This window comes from Elaeis guineensis, chromosome 7 (assembly GCF_000442705.2).
Source record: "Elaeis guineensis isolate ETL-2024a chromosome 7, EG11, whole genome shotgun sequence".
Taxonomy (NCBI): domain Eukaryota; kingdom Viridiplantae; phylum Streptophyta; class Magnoliopsida; order Arecales; family Arecaceae; genus Elaeis; species Elaeis guineensis.
The window spans coordinates 101593541-101610913 of record NC_025999.2 but is presented as its reverse complement, the minus strand read 5'-3'; the positions used below and the strand labels follow the sequence as shown (position 1 = coordinate 101610913).

The 17373-nt window shown below is 35.7% G+C and overlaps 1 protein-coding gene and 1 pseudogene across 1 annotated transcript; one reads left to right on the top strand and one right to left on the bottom strand.

Annotated features, from left to right (window-relative positions):
- Window positions 1-90: 90 nt before the first annotated feature.
- LOC105047979 (uncharacterized) lies at window positions 91-15772 on the bottom strand. Its single transcript, XM_010927144.4, has 4 exons — window positions 15615-15772; window positions 15384-15484; window positions 572-650; window positions 91-493 (listed from the first exon to the last, which is right to left on the bottom strand). The coding sequence occupies exons 1-4, from the start codon at window positions 15615-15617 to the stop codon at window positions 446-448; spliced, it is 231 nt and encodes a 76-aa protein (XP_010925446.1). The 5' UTR covers window positions 15618-15772; the 3' UTR covers window positions 91-445.
- Window positions 9643-11579, top strand: LOC140859138 (F-box/kelch-repeat protein At5g15710-like; annotated as a pseudogene).
- Window positions 15773-17373: the final 1601 nt, after the last annotated feature.

Genomic DNA, 17373 nt, shown 5'->3' with positions numbered 1-17373 from the left:
AGCAATACTATCGTACCTTAGACGGAATCTCCGTTGAGGTTCCGTCAAATCAAACTAACAACCAGCAAGCCATCAAAAGCATGTGCAATGTAACTAGTTAATGGGTCTGAACTTCATCAAAAATCAAAATTCTTTCGGTTCATTTGGGTGAGCGAGCTTGAGAATCACTGGAGAAAATCATCTTTCTACGCCATATAGCTTTTGCTACGTACTCATCACACCGCCACGTTATAAGGTAACAAAATACAACAGGAGTATCAAATCATGCAGCAAAATACTACACCTACCATAGGTCTAAATATTGAAACAAAAATCCCGATTCACCAGTGCTGCAGCGTCCTGCATTTCAGGTCCGGGTCCACAAGGGAGTTCCAAGTTCCATATAGCACGCATTGGCACAACTAGTATGATGAATAATCAAAATATTTTTTGGGCAATTCTAAGATTAAACATAGACACCAGTTGCAAGGAGCAAGAACAGAGATCCAAAACCCTGAAAAATATAAATCAAAATAAATTTGCAGGTATCAACAAACTTATGAAGCTTGCAGGTAGATAGCAAGTCCATTACCAAGAAAACAGATGCCACGGCTCCAGTCGTGATCTCCTTTGATAGACTACGGTTCCGTCTGGATGAAGTAGCTTCGTAGCTGCAGCAAGCAAAATTTTAGCAAGAGAAAAATGAAATCCTCTAGCAATAGAAATATTCCATTTTGTGAAGAATGGGGGGATTCACAACGAAACTAAGTGATGGGTCAAGATATGGGTTCACGGACATGCGCCTCCCAAAATTGCAATAAAGGCGAGTGATCAACGAGAGCAAAAGCAAGATAATGCCAAAGCGATAGCTCCAGTATTTATCATTCTGAAACATTACTTCTCATACAAAATGCTTCCCCTTCAGTGCTCCAAAATACAGAAAAATCAGACAACTCAAGGCTTTCCACTCCCACAACAGAAAAGCAAAAGAGGTTCACGTGAAATAAATATCATCCAGACACAATTTTAATCAATTTTTATATTTTTCCTCTTTATTCGAATTTGTAAAGAGACACTTCAATCTGAAACTAGCAGATTATTATATTTCAGTGGAACATCAGGTTAAAAGCTGGGCCATAACCTCAACCATTAAAAAATTAAAATTTAAAAAAATGACCTCTTCAACACCAGTAGGTGTAACAAATGAAAGGGATTTTGCATTATATTCCTGCAAAATTTGAAATTGTCCCTACAGAGATGACAAACTTGCATATACTCCCCTCACCATCTGCCGCAATTGACTTCAATGAAGATACACGTTATAAGCTAAAAGATGAACCCATGATACAAAATGACAATTTCACCTGAATTTGACAATTGAGCCTAACAGGAGAGAGAATAATTTTCCTACAAGCGCCCTAGATTCTTAATGAGAAAAAAATTTCTCCTATCAATGGCAGCTTACCCTCTCTGTACGGTGGTGAACATTTGTTCTGGTAGGTCCAGTTGAGGCTCCAGTTGCAGAAGGGGAAGCCACTGCTGATGTTTCAAACCCGCTTCTGGTGTCCACCAACACCAACAACAATAATGAGCAAGGTTTGCGTGAACCCCTAACGAGTCTCTTTCTCATTAAGGGTCCGGGACATATGTAGGAGACGTTAATTTACTCTCCAGTTCAGCTCAACAGTTTAGCTCAATAGCAATACCACCATTTTGCATCATGGGTTCATTTTTAACTCACAAAGGCCATGATTAACTCAATCGAAGCTAATAGAGATAGATGGTCAGCAAATATATACAGATTTCTTCTGAAAGGATATACATGAATATAGATGCAAACAAAAATCCCTAAATAACCCTAGTATAACTTTCAATCAGCAATGCAATATCTGAAGAGGCGCAACAAAAATTAATTTGAATTGTTGCACTCAAATATGCAACCCCAATGAAATGAATGAATTCGAGGAAACCTCATGCAAGAGTTAAAAATGCCTGGAGTAGATGCCATCACTAAAATAATAACCTGCATAGCATTTTCTTAATTTAATCAACTTTTTTCAGCCACTCATTCCAATATTCTTCTTCACTGAACTTTACACCACTTACATTCATAATATTTGGCCTTTCTCCCTTCAAGACTCGTGACCCAAATATTTTCTTCTAATATTTCTAGATCAATTAGCAAAAAAATATCATTTAAGTTTTTTAAATATAGTAAATTTCATCAGGTCATGAAACTGTTTGTCCCATGCAGATAGGCTAAACCCAAGACTGGGAACAAGGATATATATAAATCAGATCCGGTGGGACGAAAACAAATATAGACAGGTCACATACAATATAGTATGATTCAATTACCGAAGAAATATATTGACGTAATTAGCATGATCAGAGTACCCTGTTGAAAGTAACAATATTAGCATCGGTTGTGCATGTCAGAGCATGCGCATGCATGGAAACAGTGTGCCTGGATGGACAGGGTTTTTTGAGGGTTCGGGGGTTAACTAATTAGCAAATTGTGACTGAGTCTTACAATTACTGAAGATACAGATTGATATTAATTAGCATGATCAGCACATCCATGTCCAAATTGACATTAGCAAGTATTATGCACATGAGTGTGAGAGCATGAGCATGAAGGCAAACTCTGTGTGTGTGTGTGTGTGTGTGTGTGTGTGGGTGTGTGTGAAAAAGAGAGAGAGGGGGGAAGGGGAATGAAGAGAAAGAGGGTTTAGAGTCCAAATCATGATAAATACAAATAGTGCAAGTTGCTTATAGGTCATGAACCAGTTTAAATGAAGTTGGCCAGTTGAACATGTTGACATGATTGTGTGCCTACACAGCAGACATGTTAAAGAAATATATGGTGCGCGAGAATTAATTGTGAAAACTACTTTCTGACATGGTTTCAAGTCTTGGGTGAGTGTTAGCACCTAGCATTGGGTCAGCAAGCAACTATTAAGCTTTGTCCTTCCCATTTCAGCATAGCATGGAACATGCTGTGCCATCCATCGGCCTGCTCCTTAAGCCAATGACACTTAAATGCTTGATTTCCAATTGGCCTAACCAGTTTTAAGCGCTTAACCATTCACCTTTTAACTTTTATTTTTGTGATGTAAAGTAAATCTACATACTAAATACCAATCAAATGTGGTATTCAAAATAAGGCCTCGCTCAGTAATTTGTTGATGACTAGTGTATCACATGGATAAGCAACAGACACTAGCGAATCTATAAAATGGTTGTTGTATATCATCTCCAACAGATCTTGGTCATTGGAGTAACATTGACGTGCTATACAGCTAGCATGCAAGAGAATTCCAGACTCCTTATTAGATGATGCAAGGTAGAATCTTGAGATTAAAGCAGGATGGCTTTCTAGAATTTGTGTGTAGACAAGGTGCTGCATACACAAATCCAAACAACGAGCATGGACAAATAGAATGAGGTCTGCAATGATTCTTAAATGTAAGATCTCCAAACACTCTTCAGCCACAAATTATTATTATGGTCAAGAAGTAATTCAATAAACACCTACATCCTTCAGTGGTTCAAAATTTATGATGAAAGACCTCTCCTTCTGCATATATGTTTTGGGTGTGACCTGTATTTGAATGTGGCGTTTATATAAAATATGGCACTTACAAGACAAGGATTTAAATCTAGCAAAGACCTTTTCTATCTCATTTTGGTCCAAAAGAAACATGATGACCTTTAACCTAGAAATAGTAAAAACTTATGACTCAAGATCTTGAGTTTAACTTTACCATATCAGTAATAAATGTAAACATCCTCATTGTCATCACCATCATCATCCAAGCCTCTTTCTATGAGTGGCAATTTGGATCCCAAAAACATTTACCCAAAGCAAAAACAAGGTGGAACCAACCAATTAATTGCACGAATTACTTAAAGTGAAATGAACCTCGCCAATTACAGGGCCAGATTCGGGCTGGAAGAGTCAGCACATTTTAACATACTTTATATTAGTAAATTATTTATCATATATATGACATAAAACCCAAATTCCAATGCTTCTTCCCCTATAAGATCCAAAGTCTCCCCTCTTACCCATCCCCCCTCTCACCTCCAAATGATGATACAGGCTTCACCGTCGACTGCACTTAGTTGGCAGGATGCAACATACATGAAATCCAAACGAAGAATATATACACGCATAAGAAAGTCTCCAGCCACTCTGTAACCACCGATTCTTCTTATTATAGCCAAGTAGATAAATAAACAACTTGAATTAAGGTGGTCCTAAAGGCAATCAAAAACCTTTCTCTTGCATATGTATTTTGGGTATAAAAGCTCAGCTTTGGCAATGCTTTTTCCGTAAATTTGGCACCTACATGGTAGAGGTTTAAATATACCTGCACCTTTTCTATCTCGTATTGGTCTTGAAAAATATGACGACCTTTAACTTGACAATAACGCATGAATCCTTGTGACTAAAGAACTTCAAGTTACCTCAACCCTTTTAGTAATAAATGATAATATTACTGGAACCGAAACAGGTTTGCTGGAACTAAAACAACCCAGATCCAACCTTTTAACCCAACCAATTGTCTCCATGAGTCGAATACAAGTCAAACAAGTGCAATCAACTGGTGGGTCAAGTTCAGATTATAAAAGTAAACACCATTTAACACATTTATGCTAGTAAATACATTATCATATACATGATTAAAACCCAACTTCAATCCTCTTTAACTTCCAAAATAAAAGCCAAAGTCTCCTTCCTATCTATCTCGCCTCTCCCTCCTCTCAAGGATGGTCAGACCAAGGTGGTGGATTCCATTGCCACAATCCTTATAGCTGGAGAGCTGCTAGATACACAGAGCCAACAAAAGAACATGGACCAACATAAGAAAGTCTCCAATCGGTCTCCTACCACCAATTCTTATGGCCAAGAAGTAGTTGTATAAACACCATTTCATATTTAGGTGGTTCTGATTCTAATTAAAAATCTCTCCTTTGCATGTATCCTATCTAGATGTCGCTTTTCCACAAATATGGCAGTTGTAGCATAGACATTGAGATCCACCCAGACCTTTTCTATCCCGAGAAATATGATGACCTTTAACTTGATGATAACATACAAATACTTAGGACTCAAGATCTTAGGGTTACTTTAATCCTTTTGTTAACAAATGAAAACATCCCCATTATCATCACCATCATCATCATCCAAGCATTTTTCTAAGCATGGTAATTTGAATCCAAATCCCATCTACCTGAACCAAAACAATATAGAACCAAATTGTTTAACCTGACCCTTTCACTCCACAACTTGGGTACAAGTCAAACAAAACTAACCAACTAGCAGATCAAATTGGATTGGAAAAGTCAGTATGCAACATATTTCCATTCATAAAATAGTATCATCATATGTATTATTTAAAACCCAAATTTAACCTTTTTCCCCTTCCTCGATAAGATCTGGGGTCTTCCTCCTACCCATACTCTCTCCTCTTCCTTTTCTCAAGGATGGCAAAACCAAGTTACTTCAGTGCCGAGATCACTGAGTAGGCAGGGTGCAACAATGAAGGGCAGCAACATCAGATCTACTGAACATCTGACAACCAAGGGAAGGCAAGCTTGTCACAAATACAAGGTCCAACAAGAGGGTTCATGCTGCATGAGGATTGATAGGAAGGTGAGATTGCACTAGAGGGTGAGCCAATGCTGAACAAAGGCTGCTAAGAAGGTGGGGGAGAATGTAATTGTGGCTGGTGCAGTCAACCATTTATTGACAGTCAACAAAGAGAAGGCGGTGTTTACTCCTAGTTCCCCTTTATCTCTCTCAAAAGTCAGATTCAGGTCAACAGCCAGCAAGCCAAAAAGATACTTAGTGTATGGCAGGTCCATTTCAGGCCATACAGGACTTGATGTTTACCTGACCAAGTCAAAGAGACAGGTACGAATGAGCCAATATTAGAGAACATTAGTTTAAATGATAATGGAGCATGATACTGGAGGTCAACCTGATCCAACCAATTGCCACCCCTGCCTCTTCAAATCAAATATGTAGTCACCTATAAAGCAAAACTCTAACTTGAGAACACTACCAGAAAAGATCAAGCTGATTTAAATCAGCTGTCAAGATTCGAACCTCAAGAAATTGATGCTATGTTCTTAGCCAATGCAAACTTAGACAAGCCAGGCTTCTACGATGAAACCTATCAGAGCAATTGGTGTGCAGGACGTTCCACCTTCCTGCTTATAGTTTAAGCTCATGCAACCATGCTGTGATTCTACAAATGACGTTAAACCAATAAAGTCTAGACAAAGGAGAAAGATGATAATTTTTTACATAGGCAGTTTTGTTACTTCTAGAGCACAAATTAAGTCAATAAGCCAAATGGCATACAACATCCTTCTTTATCAAAGCAACGTAAATGTACAAGTGTCATTGTTTACACTAGTTATTTTTGAGTAACTAGTTAATATTGTTGAGATCTTCTTGTTTGATAGACTCAATTACAAAATGATCACAAATTTAAAAAAAAAAAAAATAGATGTTTTAATAACTAGGAGGAGGTTTGATGTAGCCTTGTCTTCTATTATTTTGTCTACTTCAGGTGAAAGGTAGTGAATCTTGTGTTAGCAACTAATCAACCAGAAATACCTCAAATTTCAATACCTAGCAGTCTGTATAATGAACCCCCTGAAGTAATAAGACATGATTTAAGGTATAATTACTCAAAATTTAGACATGTTTTTAGACCGGTTCCACCAAACATCAACCCCCTAAAGTGGTGTCATATTCTTGGTCAGGCAAACTTTAGGCAAGTGGGAAGTTGTTCACGAACAAAGAGAGTTGATAGGGAATCTAAGACCAAAACACAAGTTAGCTCCAAGTTCTATTTTCCCTTTTTTAGTAACTGTTGGAAGTATTGGTTCTGATTAACTTGACTAGTATTTTATTTACGAACAGTGAAGCATATATTCAAGTTCCAATGGTGACCAAACACTTAGTAAGGATGTTAATATCTTCTTTATTATTTATATACATCCCTCAAAGACTCATGATGCAGCTGCAGCCCTTCAATTCAAGATTTGAATTAAATTTAGTAATTCAGACTTGATTCCCACATTATTCCTTTTCCTTCACGTGGACTCACAACTTCACAAGCACATTTGCATCTTTTCTCTTCTACCTTTTTTCTTTCTTTTCTTCAAATAAGAAATAGGTATTCAAATGCGTCTCTCAGAAACTTAATCAAACCTTTTATGCATCACTAATTTTCATCAAACAACATAAACTTTTCAGACCCTGGCATCCGCTTAACCATTTAAACATTATGCTTCAGAAAAATTGACAAGTAATTCACTTTTTGCTTTATAGTTTTATTATTAGATCCACCAATGAACCCTAAACTCATCACCATGCTTAACACATTTATATCTGATCCAATTGCAACAAATTCCAAAAATTCTTCAAGCCCTACTCCACTTACATCCTTAACATTGCATCCATCACCTTGGGCTACATAATTTTGATGCTGTTATTGCATTTGCCATGTTCTTCATGCACTTGGCCAAGCTAGTTTAGGTCCCTTTTCTCATTTCTTTTCCGTTAGTTGTACTTCAAACATCAATCTTAATCTCCTCTTTCCTTCATCTAGGACAATAGCTTCTTCCTAAGAAGTCAAAAGTCAGCATCAAATTTAGACTGCTTGGCCACATTAAATTAATGATTGGCAGGACTTCATTTAACCTAAAGGGGGAATGAGAACTGACCTACTAAAGTATCATCATTTGAAGTTGTTAACACAGTTTCATTTACACACTAATTCTAAAGAGCAGAATTGCTTCTACTCTCTAAGATCTTTACTGTTTGAAGAAGCTTAATTTAATTAAACAGTTATGATACAATGAAATAGAAATCCAATTGTTTCTCACATAGTCACAGGCAAAAAAACACCAAGTTGTACTTATCCATCCTTACTTAAGTACCATCTAAATGCAGCATTGTTGGACTGAAAAATTTTGACATAACCTTTTTCTCTTTTTTTTTTCTTTTAAATACATTTCTTGCAGGGGGAAGAGAACATACAACCCAAATTCTAATAAAAATGAAGCTTGATCAAACAGAAGGCCAAAAACAATAAAAAATATAAAAGGTTTCATTTAATAATTAAATATTTATGGAGAAGAGTAGAGATACATGAAACACTTAATCAAGCTGCTTTGAGATTTATCAAGAACCAGTCACAGCTAAAAGGAGTCTTAAGTCAAAGATTGACCATACAGGTGACCCAGACAAGCAAGCAGAGTTTTTTAACCTCTTAGAAAAAGCTCTCTTGGAAAAAAAAAAAAGAAAAAATTCAGGTCCATAATGTTTCCTTTTAACCGGAGTAATGATAGAAATCCGTAGTGGAAACATTTGCCTAAATAAAATGTCCAAAGAGATCTACATGACCTGAGGTTTCCAAAGCAAGATTCCCTACATAAAAAAGAAGTAAATTGTTTTCACAATCAAAAAACTTTGCCCCTTACCAATTGCAGGTGAGAGGACTACAAAAGATGTATTCCGGACTTCTCTTCAAGTAAACCAAAGCGGCAAATCATGTAGAAAAGAAACATCAAATCGTTTATCTATATATCTCATATGTGAGAAACCTATTACCCTATAGGAGCCAAACAAGGAAGTAGACCATATATGCAGCATATAAGTCTGCATTCAGGGTGGCAAAACATAACTTTAACAAGGAGGCTTTGTGAAAGGTGACTAAAGTTGATCCACAGAATTCCATTTCAATGCCCTATTATCCTTCCACTAAGTTTTGATTAAGCATTTAAACAGAGCATTGAGAAAGCCAATACAGTAAAGAATCTCCACTCCAAAGATCAATATCTGACAGCTGAAGGAAATCCCAAAATAGCAATATTACAAAGCAAAACTTTCATTAGCCCTATTAATATGTAAAAACTGAAAAAAAAATTATAAACAAAGGCCGGTATAGCACCAGATATCAAGCCAAAACCAACTTCTCAACCCATTTACAAATTCATAAAATAACAGCTCGCTAGAGATTCAGCCACAAGCATCTATATAATAATAGTAAAGCAATACATCATGGGTTTAGAGGTAGTATTTTGTGTTGACACATAGGATTTTAGAGTACTTTTTCTATGTATCACGTGGCGATTGAGGAGGCTCGATCGGGTGGGAGGTTAGAAGCGGCCGTAAGGGAAGCTTAGGCAATGGCTGGGGTTTTGTGTTGGGTATTTCCCTTCTTTTTCCCGTTTTTGGGAGTCTCGATTGGGTGGGAGGCTAGGGCTCAAGCTGGGGTTTCCGCGGCGGTGATGGGCTGCGACACTGAGGCGACGTCGGAGATCCAGGGGATGCTGAAGGAGCTTCTCCTCGCATGCGCCGTGAGCCGGCACGAGACAAGGAGTCGGGAAGCGGTGATGGACTGCGGCACCGAGGCGACGTAGGAGATCTGGGGGATGCTGGAGGAGCTTCTCCTCGCTGCGCCATGAGCCAGCACAGGACACAGCTAGGATTCGGTAGCCATGGATTGGGCAATCCGTAGGCGACATCGGAGATCTAGGGGATGCTAGAGGAGCTCCTCTTTCAATTGTCGGAGACAGAGAGGATGCGGAGGCCATGGATCGGGTGATCCGGAGGTAACATCGAAGATCTAGGGGATGCTGGAGAAGCTCCTCTTTCAATTGTTGGACACAAAGAGGATGCGGAGGCTCTGGAGCCCAACATGGCGCCACATGATCTCCATCAATGAATTCCCTCCTGCCCATTACAAGAACATCACCGTCAGCACCGGTGATCGCATCTACTCCCAGATCTTCGACTCTCGTTCCGAGCGATGGGAGGTCAAGGACCCCTTTCCTGGCTTATTTGTCATTCTTGGAAATTCTTGGAAACGTTGTGTTCTTGGATGGCCTACTATTCATCCTCAGCCAAGGGCCTGATCATCTATTGACCTTTGATCCGATCGGCAATGATTGGAACCTCATAGACGTGGCGATGCCACTGGTTGTTTGTTCCCATATCTTGGATTCTGAAGATAGATTGCTCTTGGTTGGAGGTGTGAAAGAAGTGGGATGCATTGCTAGGGTTGGGATCTGGGAGCTCGATTTGCCAAAGAAAGAATGGAGGTTGCTCTATTTCATGCCTGATGGATTTTTCAGAATATTTGGAGGTCGTAGACTCGATCATTTCTGGACCGTAGCTCGGATGGGGGTTGTTTGTTTCTCCAACACTCGAGATACTACTGTGTTGATGTTTGATTTGCCTGCGAGGAGGTGGTGGTGGCTGTTGCTGGTCATGTAATCCCTAGGCGGAGGAGGTTTTAGTTTAGGCATGCGATAGAGGCTCACATCAATCTGTTGAAAGGATCCAATGGAAGTCACGCAGAAGATAAGGGTAATATATATTGTGAATTAATTTCTTTGTTCTTCAGCAGGTTGTAATTATTTGAGTTCATACAAAAATAGAAGGATTATTTTATGTTTTATCATTTTCTTAATTTCTTGTTCGTCTTTTATATTTTTAATATTTTATATTCATCTAAACTTTGTTGGCTTAGAAAAAACTTGATTTTTTCTGTTTTTGGTTTGAGGCATTCAACATCCAAAAAATATATTATGTGTTGCTGATAGTGATGGACTCAGTGAAAATTATTCAGATTTTCTTGCCACAAGTTATTCGAACTTAGGCAGTATTTTACAAGAGCAAAGAAAAATTTTTGGTACTATATTCCACGTGATCATATTCTCAATTGTTTGGTCTACACGCCATGTTAGAGATTACTTGAAATGCAGAATTGAAGGGAGCAATTAAACAACCATAAATAAAGTATTATATGCTAAGATCCTAAGATTATGCTCCATAGTTCACCATACCTACAACATTCTAAATACCATAAATTACTAATTTCTAAACAATTTCATTGTTCCAGTTCATTTTGATCTAAACTATTACTTTGAATATTTCATTTATTTTTTTGTTTACTCCAATTGAATTACAAACTAAATTATTATGTTTATAGCTTACTTTATGTTGAAATCTATTATTGTGATGGCTATTTTTTTGCATTTACAAAATCAATAGGTCTTACTAAATCAGATAGTTACAAAACATGCTGTTATGTAGAGCAGGCTTTTATAAAACCACACAAAAATCTAATTTTCTGCAAACCCTTTTTTCAGATTTTGTGCCATGCTAGTTTTTCTAAAACAGGTTTGGTAGTTGAAGAGGTATACTCTTTCTTAGATTCTCTTGGGCAAAACGTTTTTTGATCACTTATTTTTTTTGATATGATTAATCGAAACTCGCTATTCATGAATTGGATTTGAGATTTATCAAGATATTGGCACAATTGATTGAGCAGTCTTTAGCATTGGAACACTATTTAAAAAGCTACTTGGCTGTTACTAAAGTTTACTAACCAGATAGTTACAAAACATGCTGTTACGTAGAGCAAGCTTTTATAAAACCACACAAAAACCTAATTTTCTTCACACCCATTTTTCAGATTTTGTACCATGCCTGTTTTTCTAAAACAGGTTCTATGAAACACAACGAAACAAGTGTTTCAAAAAGACTTGCTCCATATCAGGTTTAGTGCAAGTATATCTTAGATATGTCTAAAAACCAAGCAGCCCCCAAGTGTTATGCATTTAACAAGCTTACAAATCTGGATGGTTACAATGAATACATGCCTAGCAAATGCCAATCTTTACATGCTGAAAAAAACCTAACCTCATATCAGTACCATCGTATCATTCTGTTGGTATGCCCAAAATGATATCCGGTTCAACATACTGAGTGTTTGATTCGATACCATCCGATATGGTTGGTATGCATCAAGACTAACTCATACGGCAAATCTTGCTTTGATTAGTATGATTTATATATGCATGCATGCATGCATATTTGCTAGAAATCATTGAAAAAACATAATAAACTTTAATAAACAGGCTCCTTTCCAAATTGTGTGCCCACTATAAATACTGTTCTTTTCTGGCTCGTGAAGAAGAACTTATTCAACATTTTAACATCCATGTCCTAAAACAACCTTAGTTTGGTGCTTAATTCAAGATGAAGAATCTAATTGTCAAGAGATTTGCTGGCAATGGATAGGTTTCACCCATGTATAAACAAAATTCTGCACTTTGGAGATATCATATATGCCTAGAAACACCCTAAAGACGAGCATCTCCCCCGAAAATTGAAATTGCAATTGGATTTTCTAGATGAACCATAAAGAGATCTGCAATTGATTATTTATTTGTTGGGTAATCAAAGAAGAGGACTGAGAATGCGAAATATATATAGATTGGTTTAAGGATTTTAATTTCATCTTGAATTTTTATTTAGTGTAATTAGATCATCCAACTTTCAAATTGGTTCAATTCAGATCCTGATTATAATTTCCGTTAGCCTATCATGATGGAGTTGTCATGTTATGTCATATAGCCTGCTTATGTAGCCTCCTTTTTAATGTTTCAAAGCTTTGTTTTGTGGCAACCCCATCACAGCAAGCCAATAGAAAGTTCAAGATGAAATTGAAACCCTCAAAAATTTAGTATTTTTTTGTATAATTAAGCCATATTAAAATGTCTATAGTCACACACTTTTTTATATATTTTTAGACAAATTATTACTATGCCATGTGAAATGCTTCTTGCTTCGCAGTCTGCTGCTTTGTTTCAGCCAGACGAGGCATATTATATTCTAAACACCATAAATTATTAATTTCTAAATAATTTCACTGTTCCAATTCGTTTTGATCTAAACTATTACTTTGAATGTTTGATTTATTTTTCTATTTGCTCCAATTAAATTGCAAACTAAATTATTATGTTTATAATTTGCTTTATATTGAAATCTATTATTATGGTAGCTATTTTTTTGCATTTGCAAAATTAACAGGTCCGGGCATCACCCGGCCATTATGCTAGTTTTCTCCCCTAATCTAATCAATCACTCTATTTCATGATACTCAAAAATTTCTACTTTTAACTAATCATAAATGTTAATCATCAATTTCACACCACAGACCCATCATTAATGGCATGTTTAGCAAGAAAGATGGACAGACACACACATACACACACATCAAAAGGATCAGATGTCTAACTCCAGACAAAGCCATGGCACTTTTGATGCTGCAGAATTTGCAATACCTTGAAATGAATCCTTAATCACATTACCATCAAAAGAAGAAGAGTAAGAATATATCAGATTTTATAAAACAAGTAAAGATGACTTCTCTATCCCATGACTTGCATATTTCAATTTACAAAATAAATTATACGACCTTGCTTGGTGGTTCATAAAGTCAATTCTAATCAATGTTAGTGAGATTCTGATATAGTCATTTCCACCAAGAGCAAAGACGTATTTACTGGATAACTTTGATGCTTGCTGCTACTGGTCAGTATATTAATGAAAATATAATTATATATTTAGATCTTAGAAAGTAGTCAGAAAGCTTTGTTGGCCTAATAACGCAAATGGAGATGCTCGATCACTCAAAGCTACTAGAACTGGACAATATACATGGTTCTCCCCAAAAAAAGAAACTGCGTCGATCCACAACCATATGGACAAAAGCTAAACTTAGGAAGCAATGTATACCATCAAACAAGTTTGAAGATCTAGGAGGCTTCTGATTGATAACAATTATTAGATGGACACTGTCGAATGAGGATTATGAACACTGAATAATTTTTTTAAATATAAAATAGCAATACTTTAATTGCACTTCCATATACACTGCCATCAAACTTCTTACATAGACCATAAGGTTCTCGACATAAGGTTGCATCTCAAAAGGGTATTAACAAAAGGTTAGAAACCAAGTCAACTTCTTACCTCAACTTACTGCAATAATATTAGATCTATATGTCATTTCAGCTCAATATGCAAAAGGCTGAAATGCAAAGGGCAACCCGCAAACTGAAAATTCAACCCATGTGTTATCAAATCCATCTTCTCCTTGGTCATTATTCTATATTGTTTCCTACTAAAAAAGAGTAATGTGCAAGATCAAAAATATTTCTTCATTGTACGACAAGGACAATTGCCAATCTATAACTTTATGTTATCTAACCAAGAAGTTATCATGATCCTGATTTCTTGTTAACCCATGTCCTTCTTCCAAAAGCATGATTTAACATGGTTCTATACCAGCAATGACCATACATAAAATTGCTCAGACCAATATAATAAATGATGCCAAGGGAACCATTAATAAATTAGTCAACAATAATTCTACCATATGATTACCAAAATAGAACATAAAAGAAACACCAGCAATAGAGTAGCTTCTTAAATTTTGCTAAGATTTATGAAACTTTGATAAGTAAATGTTGTGATAACACAAAATAAAAGTAGATCATATGAGCTACCATCAAATAGGTTACGAGTCCTCAGAGTTGTTAATCCGAATTTGTTTAAAGTTGTGTTATAACCTACATGCAACCAAAAACATACGGATAAACAGAGTACTAGTATAATGTGGCCTAGAACTTGCTTATTTGACACATCTATCATTGCCAAGGAGGAAAAAAGAAATAGAGGTTCTGAGCGGCATGGACAAACAACCAGTTCCCAAACTAAAGACTCAGTGCAGACTGATCCACATATTTCAATACATTTGATGAAAACATCAATCAGAATTCGCTGGTAAGAGAAGAATGAATCCTGTCCTGAACTTCAATCATATTTCCAGTCAAAGGCATAGCATTACTTTGGTTCCTAGCTTATAAACAAGAATTCTCTTCATATTAGCCTTCCATCAACGATAATAATACATGTATCAGTTTTCATACGCTTTCCAAGTTCCAATACAAAAAATTCTTGACCTACACCAGAAAGATAAATCAAAAAAGTATTTAAATATGAAAAAGTATCAAAAGGACAACAAATTTTAACCCATAGCAGGAAAAATAAATTATAAAGAATCAAAAGAAACTTCTTGCGGTTCTATTTGGGATCTTCTGAATGGATTGCAGCCAAACAAGCTTTCAAATTAAAAAAAGGCAAACCAGACCCTAAAGGCAAGCATTTGCATATAAATCGACAATGAATATAAAAGTCAAGGAACTCCAAGTAGTAAAGATCACATGGGAAACAGAGTAATGGCTTAAAGACTTTACAATAAATTATTATACGGTTATCAGCAAGGAACCATGACTAATTTGCGTTGTATATAGCTAACAAGAATCAATTATTCATAAGGAAAAACACAGATCCCAAAAATAGACATTCAAGACTCAAATTCGGTGCAATCTTTTCAAGGGTTTGAATCCAAAACATTTCGCATTCACAGAGACCCGATGAACAACGACATCTTCATCAAATTTTATCAAGGAACAACACGAGAAGAAGATATACAGGACGAGTCTAAATGATGGCTTACATGAAGAAGGAAGCGGTGACGACGAGACCGATGGAAAGCATCAGCACGGCCAGCGACGGATACCACGCGACGGGTACTGGACTCGATATAGGCTTCGGTGCCTGAGATGTTTCGATCAAAGAAGGGGAGATCTCAAAACCCTAGAAATCTCGAAACCCTAGAATACGCAATAATCGCAGCCTTCTCGAGAGAGACCAAGGGCAGAGAGAGAGAGATGAGAATTTTCTTTACCATTTGACGGAGATGGAGACGGACCCTCGATCCCCCCGGCCTTCTTCCTCTTTGGGAGACTCCGCAGTCCCGGGTATGAACTCTGGTGAAGGACTTAGCAGTGAAAAATTTAGGGACATACCCTCTATGAAGTTTTTTAAAAAAATCTGACCTCGTGGACTTTCTGATTTATCCGTCATAACCAGTGCTTAGTTTATCCATAAATGAATCGAGCAGTGATAATTTCAAATTATTTCTATTTAATAATTTGGTACGAAATAAAATTATCATCCATTTTATTTTTTCTCCCAAAATAGGTATGAGATATATCATTTATTTTATCAAACATCTCATTTTATTTTTTTACCAAAAATGATAATGCTTTTGATGCCAAATTATCCCCAACTAAACAGAGTTTTGAAATTTTAATTGTTTACCTCAACAAAATAATTACTTGCGCTGATATTTTTATAATTGGAGGAACAAATCACTGAATCATGTCAACTTGGTTTATCATTCATGAATATTTTTATAATACTATATTTTCACAGAAAGACTTAAAGTCCATCCACAGTGATAGGATGTGACGCATGTCCTGTCAGCACCCATGTATTTGGTGATGAAAAGATATGCCGGGTTTGTAGATTTCATTGATAGAGAAATAATTGTGATTGAAAAGACTCTATCTCCAGGATTACAGTTGAAATATAAAAATTTATTATACTAAATATATTATAATATATTATATTATATTATATAAATTAAGATATTTCATAATTAGATCTTTTCAAAAAAAATATCAGTATTTTTTCTTTTGTTAAAAAGTGAAAAAATATATATATACTTAATTTTAATATTTGATATTTCAAAACTTTACCGATCAAAAAATTTAAAATATCAATAAATTATATATATATATATATATATATATATATATATATAATTTTAAACAAAGCTAGATAATTTATACTATTTTTTATTTATATTGCAACTAAAGAATACCACATAATATAGATCCATAAAATTTAGTAGTATTAAAAGTTAAGGGTCTATTAATATTCATGCATATTTTTTTCTGTATTTTTAAGTTTTATTTATTTTAAAAAATTTAGTCCAATTATTGGCCTAATGATTGCAGCGGTAGCTCAATAACATGACCTCTTTGTCTAGTCAATATCTGTTCGAGACTTAATAAATATAATTATTAAAAAAATGATGTAAATAAGATTTTTTTTGTTGAAAACTTTTATTTGGCTCAATAATAATAATTGAACTTACAAGATAATATTTTTTGAGACAAATATGTGTGATATATTAATTATTAGCATGTTTGTACTCATGAAATATTTTATAGCTCCTTAATGGTAAGTAAAAAGTTGCTTAAAGATCCATATTAGTTCTCAATTTATTTTAGAATGAAACCCATCAATGAAATTCTATTTATACATTTATTTCAATTTTAAAATTAAATTAATATTAAGATAAATCCATTTTTTATCCCTTTTAATGTATGTCATTTTGCTGCCTTATAATACACTTAAGTGAGCTATTCTTATGGTTGGTCCTGATCAAAAGTAGCTTAGTACATTTCATGTGCACTCTTAAAATGATTGAGGGGATGAGGGTTCTAGGTTAGCACATTAACATGGTTTACTTGCTATGGGCTAAAGCATGATGCCACCGATTGCCTTTTTACAAATTAAAAATATAACATCATTGATTACCTCGCCACATGCTGGAAACATAACAATATTGATTATCCCATCATAAGCAGAAAATG